General features: G+C 40.2%; 1 protein-coding gene across 1 annotated transcript in view; it reads left to right on the top strand.

Moving 5' to 3' along the window:
• Positions 1–22616, top strand: part of ANKRD44 (ankyrin repeat domain 44) — a 316406-nt gene extending 293790 nt beyond the window's left edge. The window contains exons 20-28 of the mRNA XM_080798591.1: positions 362–479; positions 1837–2053; positions 5510–5597; positions 12953–13036; positions 14273–14418; positions 14850–14932; positions 17585–17667; positions 18763–18854; positions 21237–22616. Coding sequence (XP_080654717.1) covers positions 362–479; positions 1837–2053; positions 5510–5597; positions 12953–13036; positions 14273–14418; positions 14850–14932; positions 17585–17667; positions 18763–18854; positions 21237–21484 — 1159 coding nt within the window. The 3' untranslated portion in view covers positions 21485–22616. The remainder of the gene's footprint in view (positions 1–361; positions 480–1836; positions 2054–5509; positions 5598–12952; positions 13037–14272; positions 14419–14849; positions 14933–17584; positions 17668–18762; positions 18855–21236) is intronic.
• The last annotated feature ends 927 nt before the right edge of the window (positions 22617–23543 follow it).

Below are 23543 nucleotides of genomic sequence, written 5' to 3' on the forward strand. Positions count from 1 at the left end.
GAAAGTAGAACTAAGATGACAGGAGCAAGAGAGTCTCCTGTGTAGACACACTCCCTGCTCAGTGATTATTTGGAGAATGCCACGCAGTTTTGAAAATGATGGGATTAACATGAACAGCTTGAGAAGGAACCTTCCCCTGTTCCACCTGGACCCCAACACCATTCCAGGCGGCCTTTACAGAGCAGGGACGGGGATAGCTTGCTCCATGCAGCATGGAGCGAACTGGGGACACTCAGAATATATTAAGCAATTGTTAAGAGGAGAGAGAAAGAGAAGAGAGAGGGGTCCTCCCTCTGGAAGTAAAGGATGGGTTTTTGTTTGTTCGCCTTCCCTGATCTTCCTGCCTGGTTTCTCTGCCTAGAACCCCGCTGATGCTTGCCGTGGCGTACGGACACATTGATGCTGTTTCACTGTTACTTGAAAAGGAAGCCAATGTAGATGCTGTTGACCTCATGGGCTGCACAGCTTTACACAGAGGGGTACGTGCTTCTTTCCTCAGCTTTAGTGAAGCAATTTTGCAGTGAGCTCATTTCCTCTTTTTTCCCCCATATGAAGCTTTAGTAAAAAGGTTGTTTCCTAAGATAAGTAATTAATCTCAGCCAGTCGGTAGAACATGCATCTCTTGATCTCTGGGTTGTGAGTTGAAGCCCCACGTCGAGTACAGAGATGACAAAGAAAGAAAGAAAGAAAGAAAGAAAGAAAGAAAGAAAGAAAGAAAGGAAGAAAGAAATTACAAAACCTTCTGCAAAGGTAAAATAACAGCTACTCCTAGGTCCTGCTTTTCAGAGTTCATGTTAGATTGTGATAATGGATACATGAACACCCGCTGTTGGTGGGATTGGTTCTGGTTTGTGATTATGCACACATCCTAGAAAATTTGCAAAAAAAAAATAAGGCTCGAAGAAGAAAGTCACAATCACTCATAATCTCACCCCCTGGAGATAACTACATTTCGGTGTATGTATCACCAGTCTTTTTTGCTGTATAGGGGTTTGTTTTGAATTTAAAAAGAGAGAATACTGAAGATGCTATTTGGAACCTGCTTTTTTTCTCAAAGTAAATCAGGGACCTTTTTCCATGTCACTAAATATTTTTCTGCCCCATTATTTTAATCTCCCATTCTGTGCAGGAGGTATAATTTATTCTGATGATTACCTAGTTTTCAGTGGCCACGCTATTTCTAATTGTTCCTTATTGCAAATGTTGGCCCATTCGCCACCTGAAATATGTATACTGTGGATGATTCTCCATACATATCTGCTGAAATTTTTCTAAAATATGCCAAACTAAATGAAACAAAAACAGAAATCATAAAGTTGCTGCTTGGGAATGGTGCCGAACACTATGATGAATGAAAAGAAGAACGCTAAGCGGTGAATGTCATAATCATTGTTGACGACTTCCTGTGGGCGGAGCCACAGGCTGGGAGACCTTACTGTCTCCTTACAACCTGCGAGTTGTTGTTGCTGTTCCCGCTTACAGGTAGATGAAGTGAGGCACAGACAGGCAGATCGATGTGCCCAGGGTTTACAAGCGGGAAGCCGGGGCTCCACCTGTACCTTCCTGATGCTAAAAGCCGGTATTTTCCGCTCTAGCAGGAGACCCTTCAAGTTTATGTTTGGAGAGTCTAGAGATGTTGCTAAGATGCTGGTGTGTTTGCAGACTTCTCTGTCATGCCTCTTGCTGGGGTTGTCCCCTCTGTCCTCTGACGTATCCCCTATAAGGCCCAGGCATCTGTCCGCTCACTGGGAGCCGAGCCTCATGTAGTCACCACCTTGCTTCCTGCATCTCTGCCCTTCTGAGATGTGTCTTGTGTTTTTCTTTGTGATGCATCAGATTATGACAGGCCACGAGGAATGTGTGCAAATGCTGCTGGAGCAAGAAGTGTCGATTCTGTGTAAAGACTCCAGAGGGAGGACTCCGCTGCACTACGCGGCTGCTCGTGGCCACGCCACGTGGCTGAGCGAGCTCCTCCAGATGGCACTGTCCGAGGAGGACTGTTCTTTCAAAGACAACCAAGGCTACACGCCGCTGCACTGGGCTTGTTACAATGGTGAGTGCATTGCCCTTTGACTGATTCCAGTAGATTCTCTACCTGGCACGGCTGTGGTCTCAGTGGGGGTGAGAATGTACTGTAACGTCACGTAAACCATGGTTTCTAATCTTTCTGAATCTATGATACCTTTTTTCTTTTTTGAGCTTTTCCCTTCATGACCACCATGATGCCCTATTTTTGTTAATCACCAACATGTAACTTCCACTCAGAACCTCTGGTGAGCTGAAGTAACTAATTTTAATCAGGATTTCTAGTTTACCCAGGTAAACAAGAGTGCCTACAAGGAATTAAAATAATACAGCTAGGGGCGCCTGGGTGGCTCAGTGGGTTAAAGCCTCTGCCTCCAGCTCAGGTCATGATCCCAGGGTCCTGGGATCGAGCCCCGCATCGGGCTCTCTGCTCACCAGGGATCCTGCTTCCTCCCTTCTCTCTCTGCCTGCCTCTCTGCCTACTTGTGATCTGTCAAATAAATAAATAAATAAAATCTTTAAAAAAAATACAGCTAAAAACAAACAAAAAAATTGATATAATAATCTGTTACAGTTGCCTACTAGTATACACATGATTTTTTTTTCAGCATTTCTTTTTATGTCCTGTATCCCCTGTTTATTTAATTGCACTTGTTGTTTGGGAGATTTTAAATTTCTCATTTCATGTATTTGAGTAAAAAAGGAAAATGCATACTAATTGGAGCATATCGGAAATACTGAAGTGCCTAAAGTTGTCTCCATTTCCAAATTCACCTTCTGATGTAATTCAGCAGGTATCTTTCGTAATTTTCCCTTGAGAATAATAAATAAATACAAATTGTATATGCATCTATTTTTGAAAACTAGAATCATGTCACAAATACTAGATAACTTTCTTTTTTGTTACTGTTTACGTAAGTTTCTACTGGAGATATTCTCACAGGTCGATATGTATCACTGTACCTGGGTCTTTTTCATAGTTGCCTGTCTTATAGATTGCAGTGGGATACGTAGACACACATGTGAGTGTGTATACCAGAATTTATTGTTTACTCATACCAGATCCTTGCTGATGAGCATTCAGATTGTTTTCAGGTTTTTTCTGATTACAAACAATGCTTCAGTGTGTATGTTTATATTATGGTACCGGAAATTCTGTCAGTTAAGTTTCCAAAAGTGAAATTATTGGTAAGAGAGCATGTATATTTTTTAATTTTAGTGAATTATACCATATTGCTTTTCAAAAAGAGTATAAAAGTGTATGTCTCCATCAGACATGTATATAAAATATACTGCTTTCTTAAGCCTTTGCCAGCTCAAGACAATATCATCTTTTTAAAAATTTTTGTCAATTTGAAGGACAAGAAACAGGCATCTCATTATTTCAAATTGCATTTCTCTGATAGTGTATTTATTTATGTATTTGAATTTCCTTTTCCTCTTCTGGACATGCCTTTTTCATGCCCATTTTTTTCCTATTGAGTTCATCATTTCTCATATGTTTGTAGAAGTACCTTGTCTTAGAAATAGGAACCCTCCACTTGTTATGTATGCTGCAAATGTTTTCTCTCTGTGTATCATTTGTCTTTGTTCCTTGTTTATGAAACCCTTTTCCATGCAGAGATTTTGAACTTTTATTAGTTGAATCTGTCAAATTTTTTCTTTTATTGCCCAAAGGTTTCCAATCTTGTTTAAGAAACTCTCCCCCCCCCCAATTTTATGTGGATAATTTCCCAAATACTTCTTACTTGGTTTCTATAATTTTATTTTTCCATTTTCAATTCTTCTATTAAAATTTTCACTCAGAAACTCTGATTATTAGGACCAAAAATGTTTTGGGGGGTGATCTCATATATTGACGTCAGACCTTTCATTATGCTTTCATTATAGTCCTCTTTTTTTCAGTGAGAGCAAGTTTTCTCCTGTTCAGCTGTTGGCAGATTAGGATTTTTTTCCCACTTACTAATGGTTGAGAGCTCCCTAACCACCATCTGAGTCAAGCTGTGAGAGCTCTCTAGCACTAGAAAACCTACCAGAAGGGGAAGACACATTGAGAGTGCTGATTACAGACCACATCCTCTCCCCCGGAGCTGGGTGAGGTGGGGAGAGCAGGTCTCTCTGTTCTTAGGCCTCTTCAGGTGCATACAGGGAAGGGGGGTCTGTCCTTTCCCAAGCAATCACCCTTCCAGTATAGTCTTCTAGATCTAGGGTTCAAGCTCATCTTCCCAGATCCCTTCCACTGAGCACTTTGAATATTGACATTTGTGCAAGTGTCCCCAGTCCTCCCTAACCTTAGGTTAGGATTCATAATGGTCTCCAAGGAATGGTAGGTTTAGATGCTGCCCTAAGAGAGGTCCTTTGAGGGGGGATTCATACTCCTAGAGGGGTTGAAGTGTTTGGGACTATTTGAGTGAGGGTTGGATGTAGTTGGAAAGCTAAACAGTGTAACTTGAATCAAGTTAGGGGATTTTATATTCATTACTTCATATGCCTCTCCATCCTCCTAAAAGCAATTTCAGCTTTCCTCTCTACAGGTTCAAGAAAGGTGTGACTTGTATTTTAACACTTAAAATTATCCAAGCTACATAATTCTGGGATAGACCATAAGTGAGCTCTAATTTAGCGCTAAATTCAGTCAAGAGGTTCAGGACAATAGTCTGTATTCCGGAGCCAAACAGCATCACCTTCTTGCCCTACTTGCTCAAGGCACATTGTCTCACAAACCACAGTTAGGTCTTTTATCAACCAAAAACTCCATCATCCTGTGACACAGGTGACATCATCCTGTGACATGAGAAACTGAGACTCACAGATCCTAAGTGGGTTGCCTAAGTCATGTAACAAGTAAGCGAACAGAACTAGGGCCTTACTCAACTCAAATTCAGTTGATTTAGAAACTATTGCCATTTGTTGAAAATAATTCCTCACATTCATTAATCTGCTTATTAAAAAAATACTTATTGGGTGCATACTGTTTGCCAGGAACTGATATTGGTGCCATTTTAAACCCTTCCATCGTATTTTATAGTTAAAGCCCCTTCACCTGCATTGTCTCAAATACTGTTTTCTATCAATCGCATCTTCTTTCCTGAATTAGGTTGCAGAATTGTAAGTGAACCCACTCATGTGGGTGAAAGGAGAATTTCCCGTTGTAAACATGGGCAAACTGAGGCATACCTATGTCAGGAATCCCTCTCTTGAGAGCTGAGAACGACAGTGCATCTATTCTACTTGCAAATGAGGTCCCTTCTTTATCTCTTTCTCTCCTCTAGAACATATGGCCTTCCCTGTCTCATTATTTCTCTGAACACCTGTGAGCATGGTTAATGACATTGTGGCATTTTGTTTATTCCATGGAGAATGACTATTCAGCCAATTCAGGGAAATTCATAAGCCAGAATTCAATACTTAACAGCAACAAAAATAGATTGTGTTGAACAAAATTTCTTTCTTGGAAGCTCTAAATTCTGTTGATTCCTTGCAGGTAATGAAAACTGTATAGAGGTACTTTTGGAGCAAAAATGTTTTCGCAAATTTATCGGTAATCCCTTCACTCCACTGCACTGTGCAATGTAAGTAGAAATGCTGGGACCTGATGGTGTTGCTTTAATCCTTTTAACTATATACAGAGAGGTTGCTTCTCTGGGAAGGGGCAGGCTTTTAGGATATAGGTAAGACCAGTATATTCCACTTTGCTGCTAATAGCAAATGGGTCTGATAACAAAGTGTGGTCCTGAGCGTTAATGATTTTCCAGGAGCTTTTTGTGGAGTGCCCAGGTTCCAAGGTGGGTCACATGTCACCTGAGAGAAACTACATGAAAAGTCCTGGGTGACTAAGAGGCACATTGCAACCCAGGGGGAGAGCTCTCCAGAGGTAACACACATTTGTGTACCAAATTCTAAACACAAGTTGGGGTTAACAGCAATATACCTATGGATGATTTGAAGACATTTTATGCCAGGAAGGCTTTTTGTATATTGTAATTCTCCATTATTCCTACGTTATAAGTTTTTTTTCTATAAATGCACTTTTTGCTGCCATCTCATGGTTATGAACCATTGTTTAGGGTGTACAGTGACTTCAAGGTAGACTTCCATGGTAGGCTTGGGGGAACGTGGTCTCCTGGGGCCTGCTTCGTCTTTGCATTGTCTGCGGGCTTCACATGCCGCCGATCATTTGATTGAAAGATACTGCAGACATAAAGTGGATGAATAAAGAAAGTAAGGAATAAAGAGTAGGGGTGATTTTAAGCCCAAAGGAACCATGTCTTTGTCACTTTGGTAACCCCCAAAAATCTAACGTGATCCCTTGCGTAAGTGGTGTGCGGTAAACTCCTTCATGGATGTAGGGGTTCTGAAGAAATGCTGGGGTTCCAGAATGTGTGCCGTTAGAACTGTTCAGATGATTAAAGAAGACATTTCAAGTGATACGAACTTCATTTTACACTTCATGAAGCAGACGGTTTCCACTTGCAAGAGTTCCGAGAATTGCAGAGTGAGGCAGTAAAGCGGAAGTTTCCACAAAATAACAGGAAACAGGGAAGAGAAGGAGTAAAAATACCTGATTAGCTAGGGTTACATATCTGGCCTTATTTGAGGTCTCGGAGGAATGGGGCAATCACCCATCTCACTTGGTAATTATTCGTGAGTTAACTAGATGGTCTGACCTCTGGGAAGACGGAACATTTACAAGAATGTGAAACCTGAAAGTTAAGGGGTTTTTTGCTGATGTTGTTTCCCAGGATCAGTGGTGCCCGGCCTACTGAGTAGGTTCACGTGGGATCAGTTTGGCAGTTCTTCCTCCCCACTTTGATCAACCTCTGGTCCACCAAGAGGTTTGGGCAAAGGTGGTGTTGCAAGTTATTCTCAGCTACCGTTTCTCTTTGGGTCTCAGTCTCTAGTTCACGGGAGACAATGTCGGGTTTTCATTCTAGTAGGAGGGAGACCATATGTTACCTGGCTTATGGCTGCATCCACTCATCCAGAACCCTTGAGAGAACAGACCAGGAAGATAATTATTAAGAGTAAAAGTATTCCTAATGTTTGCAGGGCATGCCTGACCCAGGGTCCCCATGAACCAAACCAACTAGAATTGCAGAAGTTAAGAAATAATCCCAGAGAGAGGACACTTCTTGAAGCCGGTTGGCCTGTTGATCAACTTATGCATTTATTTGTCAAAAATATCAAAAGATTTTAAAATACTTAGTCAAATAGGATCATAGGTCACTGTGCAACAGTGCTTAACCCAAGTGCACAACAAGAAGACTGGGTTTTCTTAAGTAATTAAAGATAAATTAAAAATTTAAATATAAATAAATATATAATTTATTTATAATATAAAAATAAATATAAAATATAAATTAAAAATAAAAATAATTTATAGAAATAAATTAAAGATTGATCAAGATAGCCTAAAGCACAGTAAATTATTTTGGTAAGACACAGAATCTCTGCTTTTCAGGAGGGTTACTTAAGAGGTTATAAAAAGGGGCACCTGGTGGCTCAGTGGGTTAAAGCCTCTGCCTTTGGCTCAGGTCATGATCCCAGGGGCCTGGGATCGAGCCCCACATTGGGCTCTCTGCTCAGCGGGAAGCCTGCTTCCCCCTCTCTTTCTCTCTGCCTCTCTGCCTACTTGTGATCTCTCTGTGTCACATAAATAAATATTAAAAATCTTTTTAAAAAAAGGTTAAAAAAACAACAAAAAAACCTTTACTTACATTTTCTTATTAAGAGCGGATCAATAATCTAAGGGGAGAAAAAACCCCTTTGTTCCTTTAACAGAGAGAAAACCAAATTCTTATTTTGCACTAGTGTACTTTTGATATTAAAACTCATCTTTTTTAAACTTAAGTAAATCCATTCCAATCTTAGCCAGCTTGATCACAGAGAATTCCTCTTCCAAGATTCCTTTTCCACAGACTTTTTACATCCATTCCACAGAGCTTTTATATCCATTCAGATTTTGTCCTAAGTTTTCCCTCTCTTTCTCATTCCAGAAAAAAACAACAAATAGTCATTTTACTTTAGGACAGAATTATTTTCTCTTTTTTCTTACCAAAATAAATAAATAAAACAAAAACTGTGTCTTTCACACCTTTTCTTATCCAAAAAAAAATACATTCTACTTTTATTATCTACTTTTCTTAAAATTATTTTCTTTCACCCTTATTATTTCTAAATAGTTTTAATTGATTAACATTTTTAACCCCTAGAATCCTTAATGACTAGTGAAAACTAAGAGGTAAGCACTAGTAGATTGTCAGTCAGATTCGCATTCTGTGGATTGGCAAACTCATAAATAAACTTCCTAATTCCTAGGAGTACATTCTTCTTCATGATACATATTTCAATGTGGTACAAAATGTGTTTTCTAGTGCTCGCTTCGGCAGCACATATACAAAATGTGTTTTCTAATGGAGCCAAGTATCTGTAGTTCCTCTGTCAAAGGAAGCCAAAAGTGGATAAATCTATATTCAGTGATAATGTTTCAGAGTTTTATATTAATTGAAAATGATCCAGGAGTCAATGAATATGCGTCATTTAAAGTATCTCAGTTTAACTAAGGTTTCGCATTACCAAAAACATTTTGGAAACTATTTTTAAGTATACATACCATAAAGCATAATTGTTGTCAAAAGCTTACTTATAAAATTTTACCTTACTTATATCTATTTAATTTACTTGTTCTTAATGATTATGTTTAGATCACTAATGAAAACTTTGAGATATTAAACAGCTAACCATCATCTTAAATTATCTTTCTGATTGACAAATTCTGTAACAGTGATAACATGAACTTATTTGACCTTTAGTAAACCTAGGTAGAATAAAAGTTTAAATCTGCATTATAAGTGCTGATAACTCTAAAGACATGCCTGTTTTAATTAAACCAACTAACCTAAAACTAGTCCTTGTTTACCAAAGATTAACCCAGATCATTTGAACCTGAAAAACATTTAACTCAAATATAGAAACTCAGTTTCTATATTTCTGAAAGTATACATGACTTATGTAAGTGCTCTTTTTATTATTAGCTTACTTTATTTTTACTTATTGGGGGGCACAGGGAGAGGGAGAGAGAAAATCTTAAGTAAGCCCCATACCCAGTGGAGCCCCATGCAGGGGCTCAGTCTCAGAACCCTGAGATGACCTGCGCCAAAACCAAAAGTCAGCCGCTTAACTGACAGGCACCCCAAGTGCTTAATGTTCTTTAAGCCAATTAAATAGAGCTCTTTACAAATTAATTTTGACAAAACCATCTGGAGATAGAAAACAGCATAATGTACATACATAGATATACATACACATATAGATGGACATGAACAGAAATCTTAGTAACCTTTTTTTTTCTTTTTTTCCTTTTTTTATTCACATATAATATATTATTTGTTTCAGGGTTATAGGTCTGTGAATCATCAGCCTTACATAACTTTTATTTTTAAATTTTAGGCTTTAAGCAGGTATGATAATGCAAAACTAACTAGTTTATTTAAAAAAACAAAACAAGGGGCGCCTGGGTGGCTCAGTGGGTTAAAGCCTCTGCCTTCGGCTCGGGTCATGATCTTGGGGTCCTGGGATGGAGCCCCACATCGGGCTTTCCGCTCCGTGGAGAGCCTGCTTTCTCCTCTCTCTCTGCCTGCCTCTCTGCCTACTTGTGATCTCTGTCGAATAAATAAATAAAATCTTTTTAAAAAATAAAAAACAAAACAAAACAAAAACACAGATCCAGATTGTGTTTCTGGCAAATGGCAAATGTTTCTGTTTAAGATGGCTTAAACTTCCTACTAATATTGAGAAAACTTCAAATTTTTAAATTTTTTTAAAATTCCAGTATAGATAATATATAGTGTTGGTTTTGGTTTTTTTTAAAGTTTTTATTTAAAGTAAATTCTGTGCCTAGTGTGGGGCTTGAACTCAAGACCCTGGGATCAAGAGTGGCGTGCTCTACTGATGAGCCGGCCAGGTGCCCTTAAGTTTTTATTCATATGCCAGTTAGTTAACATACAGTGTTATATTCATTTCATGTGTACAATATAGCGATTCAACAATTTCATGCATCACCCTGTGCCCATCAAGACTTAAGATTTTTTATTTCTCTAGTTTCCAAATACCCTTTATTTTTTTCCTTCTTTTTTCTGATAGCAGTTATCTCCCTGAAATGTGCACTTCAAAGAGAGGGCCTGGATATGAGTTCCTGGAAAAGACCAGGTAGAGCTCAAAGGCTCAGGGAAAGAAAGCAAGATCCTCCAAGAGGGATTTTCCGATACCTATAAGCCGTTTGAGATGAGTAAGAGAGGTTTGAGGATTGGTAAAAAAGGATAAGCAAGCTTTTTCCGTTCTTTAAAAACTCAATTTGTAAGGCAAGGAGAGTTGATTTTAATTCCTCAAAAAAAGGGGAGCTGACCTGTTCATCCAACTACATTCTCTTTAATTTTCTTCTTTGTATCAAGGAGAAGATCTTCCTTCAACTGAGGTAGAAATCAAATGATTCCTTTGTTCTAGATTTAGAGCTGTTTGTCTTTGGAATGCCCCCCAGTCCCTACCCCACACCCCATACATAGCTTCATTTTAGCTTACTGGGAAGGCCTAAAGAAAGTCACAATTAGACTCTGAATACCAGCTGCCTATTTGGCCAACTTCTGACCAACTGTAAAGCGACTTAAAAAAAGAAGAAAAAAAAAGCCTTTCAGTATCTTGCCCGGTTTCAGCCAGGATGAACAATAATTATTCCTGGCAATACTGAACGACCCATGAATGCAAGATCCCCTCAAAGATGGTGCAAAAAATACTACTTTCCCAAGATCCGGAGCTACCTCCCCAAGAAAGTCAAAAGAAAGAAGGATTTAGGACAAATAAGGCCATAGCAGTCCCCGGGAGAGAAAAGGATCAGTAACCAATGGGTCTCTCAAAACCAAATAAACAAGAGTCTGAATTTGGAAAAGAAGGGACAACACGAAATTATACCTTCCCCCTTGACCAGCCGCCAGAGAGACCGGGAAAGCTGAATCTGGTGAGAATTCTCACCATTTGCCTCACCTGCTGGTTTTCCCGGATCCCATCTGCAGGCTCTGGAGTTAGTGGCGTTTAAAGTAGAGACTATTGTCCTGGCATCTACCAGAATTTGGCAAGATTTTTCTATTAATTTTAATTTGACTTCCCCTTAATTGTTAGAATAACTGGGAGCAGTTGATTGGAGAATTGTTTGGCGTCTCGTCACCACCGGAAGAGGTCCTTACAGGGGCCCTCCTTTGAGGGTATATGTGGGGGCATTTGAGCCCCTATCAGAGGATTTGCACAAAACCTTCTAGGACAGTCTTTCTTCCAGTATCCTGATGGGTTGCAAATGAGACACCAGTTTCTGACCCAGTGTTTTGATGTTGGTGCAATGGGGGAAGCCCAGGTGTGGTTTGGGGTTTCTGGCCTTGGAGCAGTTGCAGCACTAAAGCCACTAACTTTGCAAAGACTTGTTTCTGACCCTGTAGCCCCCTCGCGGTGGAAATTCAGATAGAGAATTCATAGACTGTGAGCCCTGAGGTAAAGAAGGATAGAGGGCAGCAGCAGGAGTCACTTCAGTCTTACACTCTTTGTTTTAGGTACCTCTTGTATCTTTAGTTTTTCATTAGCCTTGGCAGTGGATCTTTCAGTGAAACTGTTTTGGAAGCTTGAAGCTTTTTGGAAGCTTCTGCATACCAGTTACAGTAGGTATCCCATTCTGTTTGTTGATTTGGGAACCCTTGCTTTCAAGTGTAGTTCTTAAATGAATGATCTTATTTAACGGGAACATTCCCCATGCTGGTCATTGTAATTCTGGGTCGTCTAAGTAAGATTTTGCCATTTTTGTAGATATCTATGGCAGCCACGGTTTGTGGACATAAAATAAGCAAGTGTTCTGGGAGGCAGAGTGCTCAGTTCTCTGAAACTTGAGGATCTCATTTTTTTAGCCAAGCCTTGAGTCTCTTGGAGCCAAATTAATACCTGAAAGAGATGTGCCACCGGGTTTGGGATCTGGGTGGTGCTGGGATTCGGTGTACCTTGTTGCATGGAAATTTTCTTGAGGTTGGCGAGTGACCTACTGTCAATCTATCTAACCTGTTCCATAACTGACTTATCCTGTGGTGGGAGTCTTAGATTTATGTGGGGAGCACTCTAAGGGCTTTTAAGTGCTCAACCCACGCCCATCCATTTTGTGGCTTTGCCTTCTCAGGTTCTCATGAACAATAGATCTTTTACTCTTCACAAGCTTTCTTTACCACAGTGGACACCCTAATGGCTTTTAAGAGTTCAGCTCGTCTCTACATAGACATTAATGTGCTATGGGTCAAAACAGTCTGCAGTTTTGTCTTCATTTATTTCCACAAATCTCCCAGTGGCTTGTGCTGTGGGCTGACTTAAAGGTCCCTGGTAGTCGGCTACTGCCGTGGATTCCCACTCCAGCTGTCCCAGAGCCTTTCCTGCATCACAGAATCTTTCTGGGAACTTTCCCTTAAAAAGCTTTGGATAAAGTTTGTTTGGCTTAGAGAGTTACACACAAGGAGGCAGACCTCGAATCCAAGCGTGACTCACCCTTAGCCCTTGGCAGCAAGAGGAATAGTGGACTCAGAGGGTTTGGCAGGTGCTTGTCTCCGTGTCCACTCCTGTAGGCTGGGAGGAGTCAACTTCACATCCTACCTCGTCACTAAAGCGGTTCAGATGGACTCTTGAGAGTGAGACTGCCTGCCTCAGGAAGTGTTAAGTAAAGTTTATCTGTAGGACCTAAATTGTCTCCTTGAATTATTTGAACAGAACAGAAAGCACAGAGATTTGCACCAGACATTTTTTTAATGTGTCTGATTGTTAAATATACGGTGCACGGGACGATGGAGTAGGAGGGGATATATAATTTTTTTAAATGTTAAATTTTTAAATGTAAAATCTATTTTCATTTTAGAATAAATGATCATGAGAATTGTGCATCATTGCTACTTGGGGCCATAGATGCCAGTATTGTCAATTGCAGAGATGACAAAGGCAGGTAAGTGATCCTAAAGTGGCATGCCTCTTGTCTTGATCAGTCTTAGTCTCTGCTTTGTGGTTGCTAAGTAGCCAAATACTTATTATTTTTTAATTGAAAAAGTAACATAAAAGCATGGTTTTTATTTTTTTATTTATCTTTTTTTTTTTAAATTTTGTTTCCGTAATCTCTATACCCAACATGAGGCTCACACTTACAACCCTGAGATCAAGAGTCACATGCTGTACCTAGTGAACCAGCCAGGCACCTCTAAAAGCTTGGCTTTTAAATATTAAATATAATAAAGAGTATATAATTAGGAGAGACTACTCTTAGTCTTTTCTTCCATCTAGAAAACTACCTTAAACTATTCTTTTAAAATTTTTATATTCTCTCCAATATTTTCTGTACATAGCTACAACCATATATGAAAATATATGCTCATGTTCTTTTTATGCAAATAGGAGAATTCTATTGCAGTGCTCTGCTTTTAGTGTATCTTGGAGAACTTTTCATACCAGAATATATAGATTTACCATATTCTTTTTAAAGCTGGATATTACTTCATTGAATGGACAGACGTTTACTCAGCCTGCCTTCTATTGAAGAACATGTAGGTTGTTCCTAATATTTTACTGTTTCTAGTATTTTACTATGAAACAGCCTAGTATTTTATGTGCCTGTTCACATGACCAAGTATATCTAGGAGATGAAGTTTTAGATTTAATTTTTAATTTTGATAAATAAAATAATTTGTACTCTTAGAAAAATCAACAATCCATATTAGATAATGGGGGCTTTTTTATTATTTAAATGCCCAAGTATCTACAAATCTAAGGCTTAATTTTGAAAGCATCCTTTTTAAGTAATCTCTACACCCAGTGTGGGGCTCAAACTCACAACCCCAAGTTAAAGAGTCATGCGCTCTACTGACTGAGCCAGCCAGGCACTCCAAATCTGAAAGTATCTTTATCAAAAATGAGAAGTTACTGGAACTCAACATCAAAGGGTCAGTAAAGATGCTGATTTTATTATCAGGGCCACCACTGCCACCCTCCAACTCTAGGGGGCGCCATTCACATAGGTGACTGTTCAGTGTCCACCCAGAATGGACTTTAGAGAAGGCCTAATTGTTATCTCTGTAAACTGAGAAGTTTTAAGTCCCTGGGATGACACTGTGCCCATGTTTCTCAGGTGTATACAGAGAGAGTGTTACATTGAAAGGAAGCTAGAATCCTATTTGTTTTACATCATTAGGACACCCCTGCATGCGGCGGCATTTGCTGACCACGTGGAGTGCTTGCAGCTTCTTCTGAGACACAATGCTGAAGTGAACGCAGCGGACAATTCAGGGAAAACAGCACTGATGATGGCGGCCGAGAACGGGCAGGCGGGCGCTGTGGGTATGTGCTCGGTTGGTGGGCTTCGTGCTCATGCCCAACCCAACCGCAGTAACTTTGTAAAACCGAGAAATCAGTTATTGTCTTGGTATATGCATGTAAAAAAGGGCCAACGTTTTATTTAAGCCACTCGATTCTACTTGCTAATTGTCTTCAGTCTCCTGTTATTTGATGATTGGTAGACCTTGCCTTTGAGCAATAAAAGATCTCAACATTGAGAGACCAAATACAGCAATAGAATTATTTTACCTGGAAATAACAAAACTACAATGATGATTACAATGAATGTCCGTAGACCTTGGATTTCAACAGAACAGTAGGGCAATAAATTTTTCCTTTTTTTCTTTAAAAACATCAACTATGATGATGTGTCCATACTGTGTTATTGTAAATAGCATGTCGCCTAAGTAACTCTCTTTTGGCTTTTTCTGTAGATATTTTGGTGAACAGTGCCCTGGCTGATCTGACTGTAAAGGATAAAGACTTGAACACACCCTTACATTTGGCTAGTAGCAAAGTATGTAAATGAATTTGAAACAGTGTTACTTCGTGTTGTAATCATGCTCATTCCACTAGACCACTTAAATGCTGTCTCAGAAGTGTGTATCATGGCTCTTAATTGAGATGTCCATTTTCTCAGGGGGTTGTCAACCGTCAGCACAATGGAAGGGGAAGAAGCCACAGGGCACACCCACGTAGGGATTGACGAGGATATGCTTTCCAGGGCATTGGCCACCACCATTCTTACACAGTCTGTCTCCTGATGCTGTCACTCCCTCTGTCTCTAGGGGGTGTAGTACCACATCAACTTGGGTTTAAACACAGGTTAGGACCTTAGTTATGTGGCTTCTTAAATATAACCAGGTCCACTTGTTTTCATTTTATTCCCTTTGAAGACATTGTAATTTATAACACAGCCCCAAAAATACTCTCCTTGGTGGCAAATAAGTGCGTTCATGTGCATTTCTACCCTTTGCCCTTTTTTCCTGGTGCATAGTTGAATGCAAGGAATGTGTTCGAGGTATTTGGTTTTTCTTTTTTTAATAGCATTGTGTTCACGTGTAGCTCAAGATTCCTGCTTCTGTAAAAGATAAATGATACAGGGGCGCCTGGGTGGCTCAGTGGGTTAAAGCCTCTGCCTTCGGCTCAGGTCATGATCTCAGGGTCCTGGGATCAAGCCCCGCATCTGGCTCTCTGCTCCGCAGGGAGCCTGCTTCCCCCTCTCACTCTCTGCTTGCCTCTCTGCCTACTTGTGATCTCTGACTGTCAAATAAATAAATAAAATCTTTTAAAAAAAAAAAGATAAATGATACATAAATATACACAATTTTACAAAAGCGAGATTGTGTTTTAAAACCTTAAAACCTGCTTTTGTTCCTGAATCGTATCTTATGAATCTTTTTTTAAAGACTTATTTATTTATTTTAGAGAGACAGAGTGGGGGACGGGCAAAGGGAGAGAATCTTCACGCAGACCCCCTGCTGAGCTCAGAGCCTGATGTGGAGCTCAGTCCCGCGAGCCCATGAGATCATGACCTGAGCAGAAATCAAGAGTTCGATGCTTAACCGACACAGTCCCCCACACGCCCCATGAATATCTTTCTTTTAGATATCAAATTGTATCACGTTTTAGAAAATGTATGGTATTCTACCTTAAGAATGTGCCATCCTTTATTCCACCCATCCTCGATGGTTGGAGGTTTGCTTGTTTTCAAATATATGCTACTGTGGGTGGTGCTAGTTATAGAGAATTTTTTTTTTAAAGAATTCTTACTCGTTCCTTTAAGATAGATTCCTAAATGTAAAACCATTGAGCCTAAATCTGTGAAGATTTTTCAGCCCAAATGTACCTCTCATAAGATCACAACCATTTACACTCCACCAGCAGCGTGTGAGAATGACAACTCCACGGACATTTCTGAAATTACATTTCTGGGACTCCCTTATAAGGCATTATAGTGTGTGATTCCAGTTAATACCAGTGGTGGTGGTTTACTTCAACCTGGTAATGGTGTTAAAGGCGTCCTCTGTGGTACCAGATGCTCTGGCTGTCCTTTCAGCCGTTGTCGTTCTCCCTTCTTGCTCTGGGAAGCCCACGGAAACCCCAGAAAGGGCTCCATTTCATGAAGTTTATTTCAAAGTGTAGTATTTTCAGGAAGAGAAGTTCAGTGCTCTTCAAACTCGATTATGCAAAATGAATCACCAGAGGCTCTTGTCAAAATGCAGGTCTAGAGTGGGGCCCGAGATGCAGTGTTTCTAACCCCCAGGTTGCTGGTCTGTGGGCCACACTTTGAGGAGCAAGGGTTTAGGAAACCAGGGCATAGGCCTGAAATCGGGGAAGGGTCTCTTGACTTTCCAGTTAATTTTTTTTTTTTTTAATTATCACCATCTCCTTTAAGATATAAGGGGGTATCTTGCCCTGGTTGAGGAAGAAAAGAAGGAGCTTTCCTAAAAGTCCCTTCCCAGCATGAGGCAGTACATAGTGATAAGTGATACCGATAACAGACGTAATGGAAATTTCAAGGGTGGATGGGTCCCTAAAGTGGTCAGTGAAGGCTTGAGGAATGAGATTGGACTTGATGTATGTTTAAAAAGTAGTGTTGATGGATTTAAAAGGCTGCTTCTAATTCTGCTCTCTGTTTGCCAGTTGGCCTTGCTGAGCTAGCTTCTGCCTCAGCTCTCTCAACATTACTGCTGCAGTTATCTTCGAAATACTAATATATATTTTTTAAAGATTTCATTTTACTTATCTGAAAGAGAGAGAGAATGTGAGAGAGGGAACACAAGCAGGGGGAGTGGGCGAGGGAGAAGCAGGCTTCCCGCCCAGCAGGGAGCCCTGTGTGGGCCTCCATCCCAGGACGCCGGGATCATGACCTGAGCGGAAGGCAGCCGCTTAACTGACTGAGCCACCCAGGCGCCCCACAATATTAATATTTTAGATCAGGTTTATATTATTCAAGTCCTAAGACCTTACCCAGGATCTTTGAGAGTTTAGGGTCCTTTAACCATTTGCTTTTTAGAAAAAAAAGGAATTACTCAGAAAGTTGCCTTATAAAATGTTTTTAGGCAAATGATGTTCATTTTAAATTTAAAGCACAATGAAGTAATTTTTCAGGAGCTTTTCTCTGTTTCTGTCCCGTGTTTCTTACCATTTTTTTTTTCTTTATTAGGGTCATGAAAAATGTGCCTTGTTAATACTTGACAAGATACAAGATGAGAGCCTTATTAATGCAAAAAATAATGCACTGCAGACGTAAGTATGACTTCTAAAGTTTATTTTGGACCCAGATTCATAGTCATTGATTTGACACATATTTAGAGTATGCTGTGTACCAGAGAATACAGTGGTGAGAGACACAGACCTGACTTCTCCTTCACGAAGTTTATAGTCACATACCTATAAATGCTGACCAAGCTAGACATTTTTAGTTAGAATCTTTATTTTGTTATGCCTTCATAGAATTTTGTAATATAATATATTAGCATTATGTATTCTTACCGGAAAATGACAGTTTTATAAATCATGTTCCAAGATTACATTTGAAGAGTTTTTAAGCAGTTTGTCTTCGTTATATTTTAATATAATTCAGTGTAAGCCTCACCGTGAAAGACCTAAATCTGATTCATTTCCCATTTTAGGAAATTACCTATGCATTTAAGGGCAAAGGAATATTGGGATTTTTTTTCCCAATAAGTTTCTTAAGAAGTGTATGGCAGAAATGAATATACTGGGTTTGACATTATTCTTTAAGGTATTCTAAGTTCAACAAAATATCATTTAGTGCATTTAGTAATAACAGGGAGGCTTAAGATAAATATATATGGGTGATATTAATACCAGTCATCTTGATGGACCGTGTGAAAGAGTGATTCAAATGCTGAGGTAGAAAGGAAGGGGTAAAGAACCTTCTAGGAAGCAAAAGCTGGAGCTTACGTTCCTTTTCTGGCTTCCTGTTCACTGTCATTGAGGTCGTTTGAGATCCAGAATATTTGTCGTATCTGCAGAGAAATCTGGGCCGACATGGAAGAAGAGTTGGTTGTTAACACCTGGAAAAGATCTGGTCGACAAATATTTTTATTTTAAAAAAGTAAAAATATGCGCGTATTTTCTTAAGTATTTATTTTATATTTATATATATAAATATGTTTTATATTTATATATATAAATATATTTTATATTTATTTTATATTTTATATATTTATATATAAATATATTTCATATTTATATATATTTATATTTATTAAGTATTTTCTTAAGCATTTTCTTCCTTTTGGCAATGCAGCTCCCCACAATGACACATTCTCACACAAATTTGTATCCCAGTTGACACTGGCTGCTGTCTTTCAGACCCCTCCACGTTGCTGCGCGAAACGGCTTGAAGGTGGTCGTTGAGGAGCTGTTGGCCAAAGGGGCCTGTGTACTCGCTGTGGATGAAAACGGTAAGTGGGAACGGTAAGCAGTTGCCGCAGGTGCCTTCCCTGTGCTGTGAAGCCGAGAGAAGTGAGGATGATAGGTGCTCATTAAAAAGGCAGTAAGAATTCTCTCCCCCTTGGCAGTTTCTGTGTGTGAGACATCCAACAGGGATAGTCTGTCCTGTCTGTCTTCGTAAAACACGTGGTCCACACGCAGCCCACCAGTGCCTTCCATTCTGCATGTGACACCAGCAGCTCTTCTCTAACCCTTCAGCGTGGCGGCTCAGCTCTTTTGGACACGCTGAAAAGCTGGCAGACGGGCATTCAGAATTCTAAGTGCGCGCGCTGGAGAGTTAAAGAGACCACACATGTCATTAGTGCATGCTCAAGGGCTCCAAGAGAAACCTAGGTCTTTGTATTTCAGTTCATTCTGAGATCAAACTTTTTTTTTTAAAGAACATATCAAAACTCATATTCTCAGCAAGGATATTTGGGGAACATGAGTATAATTTTTGAATGACTTTCTAGGCTTGAAAGCTTCTCCTGATCTATGTAACATTCCTTTTCTAAATGAACTAACTCTCAACAGAAGCTTTCTACTCTGCTTCCTTGGAAAATGAATGAATAACAGAATTATGTGAAACTACCATTTTAAGCACAATACCTATTAACCATGGGGAGCGAAAGACGAATTTCTGGATATTTATGAGTGATGTAATTTTTTCAGTGTGTCATTAATTGTGGCATTTAATTAAAGTATTATCATTAACACAACTCAATTAACTGCTCATTACAGGTATTGGAACTAGCAGCCCATGCCTGTTTCTCAGAAGTAAGCATTAGCCATATGACATCATTAGCTAATTCCTCCTAGTTTTTGTTTTGCAGCCCCATTTATCCTAGCATGTACCCCTCTCTGTCCCCAACCTGACTCATCTAGGAGGTGCAGAAAGTTCTCTATTGCCTCATCTCCTCGGTTGTCCTTCCTCCCTTTCCCTTGCCCTCTTACCACTATTGTATATCTTAGGGTTGGCATGCAGAAGTGCACAGTTTCTTCTTCAAAATGGCCCAGAGAGCTCAAAAGAAATCAGTTGTGTGTTTCTCCGTGGTAAGCCTGCTGCGTCTGAGGCTTCCCCTGCCAACAGCAACCTTAGGCATGAGAGCCCTGGGTCGGTGGAACTGAGGCCTTTCTGAAGCTCGGTTGCATCCCAGAGGCCTGGGAACAGTTTGAGGCAGTTTTGTCAAGCACGACACTCATAAATCCCTTGCTCATCCCTGACTTCCGTGGGATGGAATGTTAAGATTCCTGTCTGTTCTTACTTGGTTTCATGCTGCAGAGAGGAACGATCTGTTGGGGGCTGGGAGAGGGGCAGAAACTCTCCAATGTTGATAGAAGTTGACAAAATGTGGAGTTTTATTGAGCCACTAACTCTGAATCAATAAGGGAGGGGTAATAGGAAATCTGCGGGCGGAGGGCATAGGCTGACCCTTTCAGGTCAGTAGAATAAAGGTTGGATGAGGGCGGTAATTAAGTCACAGAATGTATCTACCTCCCCCTGCACGTGTTAAGTTAGTTTTCTCTTCCGGACGGGACCCATCAAGTCTAAATGGTGGAGAATGACAGGACTCCACGGCCATTTTCCCACACCAGTCATGGTTGGCCTTTGGGACTTTGGTTGGTTGGTGTTGCTATTTTTAAAAATTCTGTTAACTTTCTCTTAAACGATAGTAAGTTTTAAATCACAAACAGCCAGTACTTTCCTGTCTGATCTGCTCCAGTGATTCCATTTTCCTAGAACGAGTTCGTGGGTACATACTTTATGTAAACACATGTAAAGCAAGAAAACTGCGTTAGTCGCATTTGCAGACTTGGGATTTTCAATGTTTTCTAATCCGACACACGATTACCTACTATGAAAGTCATTGTTCTCAGAATGAGAGTGCTCTGGCCCAAGCCTGAGGCGCATGGTGTTCGTGTGCTCTCAAGTGGAAACACCTTTGTAGTTGTCCTGGTGCTGTCTTTTTTGTTTTTGTTTTTGTTTTTGTTTTGGGGGGGGTGTCGTTTGTGTGTGTGTGTGTGTAATTGGGTCCCACCCCTGGCCCCCCCCCCCCCGTGTGTTTCTGTTCATTAGATGAAGACTAGAGTTCTGCCTAACTTCCGATAACATAGTGCTTGTTGTCATGTAAATGGAAAAACCAAGTCCCCTTCATAAAATGTCTCCCCCTCCCAGTTCCCTCTAGCCTGACCCCTAGCATGACTTGTGGGAAGTAACTCCTCTTTTTGCCTGGCATGATTTCTAACTCAACATACATCTCCGCGTGTGAGGTCGTATGAGATGTACTGTGGAATGCTCACGCCGCCTTTGGATTTCCTGGACTAACCACTGCCTTGTCTGCATTTACGCCCAGGTCATACCCCGGCCCTGGCTTGCGCTCCTAACAAAGACGTGGCTGACTGCCTGGCCCTCATTTTGGCTACCATGATGCCTTTTTCTCCTTCCAGTACAATGACGGCTGTCAACTTCGTTTGTTTTAAAAAAGACAATTTGAGCAGGACGACCCTCTCCAATCTGGGTAGCATGGTTAGCCTGTGCAGTAACAACGTAGGCTCAGAGGATGGGTACAATGAAAATGACTCTGATTCCGAAACGTTTTGACTTTGGACTCTAGAAGCTTTTCCTTGATCACCCATATTAGAAGAAGGGAAAGAAACATGAATTCCAGGCTTACGTTGTGTTCGAGTATTATTATGGGCCTGGGCTTCCAGAAGCCAGTAGAAAAGGAATTAATCAAATCCAGGGAGGGCGGCTAGGCTGTAGGGCAAGGCACTCACAGAAATGGGCCCTGATTTTTATTTGTGTTTTCATGTTTTCCTTAGATCTAAGCTACTTCTGTGCAAGTCTACCTCTCATTTTAAGTAAGACATTTTAAGTAAAAAATGCATTTGATTCTTTTTCTTTTGGCATAATGCAATTGAGGCGGAACTGTTCTCTAGACAGAATTTTTTTTTCATTTACTCACTCAGCAGTGAGTTCTCAGAAGTATATCAGTGTGACATTCGTGTCCCCTGAGGGGAGGGAAAGAGAGGGTAGGAATTGCCTCAAACCTCTTCTCAGTTTGATGTTTACTTCCTCACTAGAAGCCAAAGCTAGAGGTGTTCATCTTCAGAAATGATGCCTGTAATAATCTTTTTAAGGGAGTCCAATTATGCATATCCTCTCTATAGCAAGCACTTAAATATCCAGAACTTCTTTCCAAGGATTTTTATTAAAGTTGCCAGATGAATGGAAAAATTCACCAAAAATTTAAGTTGCTTTTTTCTTTTAACACAAATACGGCCCCCAGTACTCCCTATAATGAGCCTGGGACTAATTTTCTGCCGCCTGATTGAACCCAAATCTGTCTAATAACATTTCAGGTGAAAAGTTGTATTGCACCAGAACTTTGAGACATATGCAGATTTAATATGCAGCTACCTTTTATTTATTTATTTGTTAGTTCATCCTTAAATCAGAATGCTAGCTTTTTTAAAAGGTCAGAACCATCAGCATTGCTTATCAGTAGTAAAGTATTAAATGAGCTTCTCAGTCAAGGTCATACCAAGTGAGTGGAAGGGTGACGACAAAGGGAAACAAGGTACAAAACAGAAGGTAGACATGGGTGATGTGGAAATTAAAGCCACTTGATAGTTGCTTGATGATCGAATCAACATAGTGAATACTGTGTCTGCTCCCTCTGCCAAAGCTTCTAGGTCAAATGGACCCCGTTCCGCACCTGGAATAGCTGTACAAAAAGAAGAATGAGACTCTTTAAACATTACGCACATACACACGCACACATATGTATATGTATATGTGTATATATATATATATATGTCTGTAGTTCATCAACCAGCTGTACGTGAGGACCAAACTGCTTCAGTCTAAAACAGAAGAAATTAAATTGCTTTCCTTCAAAATGGAAGTGAGAACTGAAGTAGCTTTTCTATGGAGTTAAAATGTAATCTTTTTGTGTAACAGTCTTCGTTGTGTTTTATATTTCTTATGACACAGATTTCTAGTTGGTGGCTTAACATTTGTAACTGATGACCTATTGACCAAGGCTTATTTTTTTTGCCAAACTAGAGAAAAATGTTCATATACTTTTGATGTAAATGCGTTTATATTTATTTGAAATGAAACAAAGGCCGAGGAAACATCCACGGTTGTTCTCTGCTTTAATCGCTGCGTGTCTTACTTGGAATAACACAAAAGCAGGAAAGCACGCAGGACCCTCGCCGGGCTAGCCAGCCGGCCTGGGGCCAAGCCCAGCATTTCCGCTGCTGAGGTTTCCTCGGGTTCTTCCACGGCGGTTGGAGAGGGGCACAGCCTCCATAGCTCAGCCCCAGTCCGTAGCCAGCCTGGAGAGCTTGGGAGACACTGCCATCCTTATGCTCTTCTGCAAGATGAGAACTGAGGTGTGTGGTGGGTCATACGCACAAAGGTGGCCCAAAGAAATTTACGGAAATTACTCTGAACACACTGAAAATCTCACGTGGTCCCAGTAACCTAATGGGAAATGATGTCAGTGTGTGAGCACGTGTAACCAGGAGAGGAAATACAAATCACCAGCTCACGTGCTATTTTCCACTTGAGGAAGAAACGGGAGAGAAACATGTTGTCAGGACTCTGACATTTTATAATCAGTTCCATTTTCAACCCTGGAAATTTCTATTTT

The sequence above is a fragment of the Martes martes genome (assembly GCF_963455335.1).
Source record: "Martes martes genome assembly, chromosome: 3".
Classification (NCBI taxonomy): domain Eukaryota; kingdom Metazoa; phylum Chordata; class Mammalia; order Carnivora; family Mustelidae; genus Martes; species Martes martes.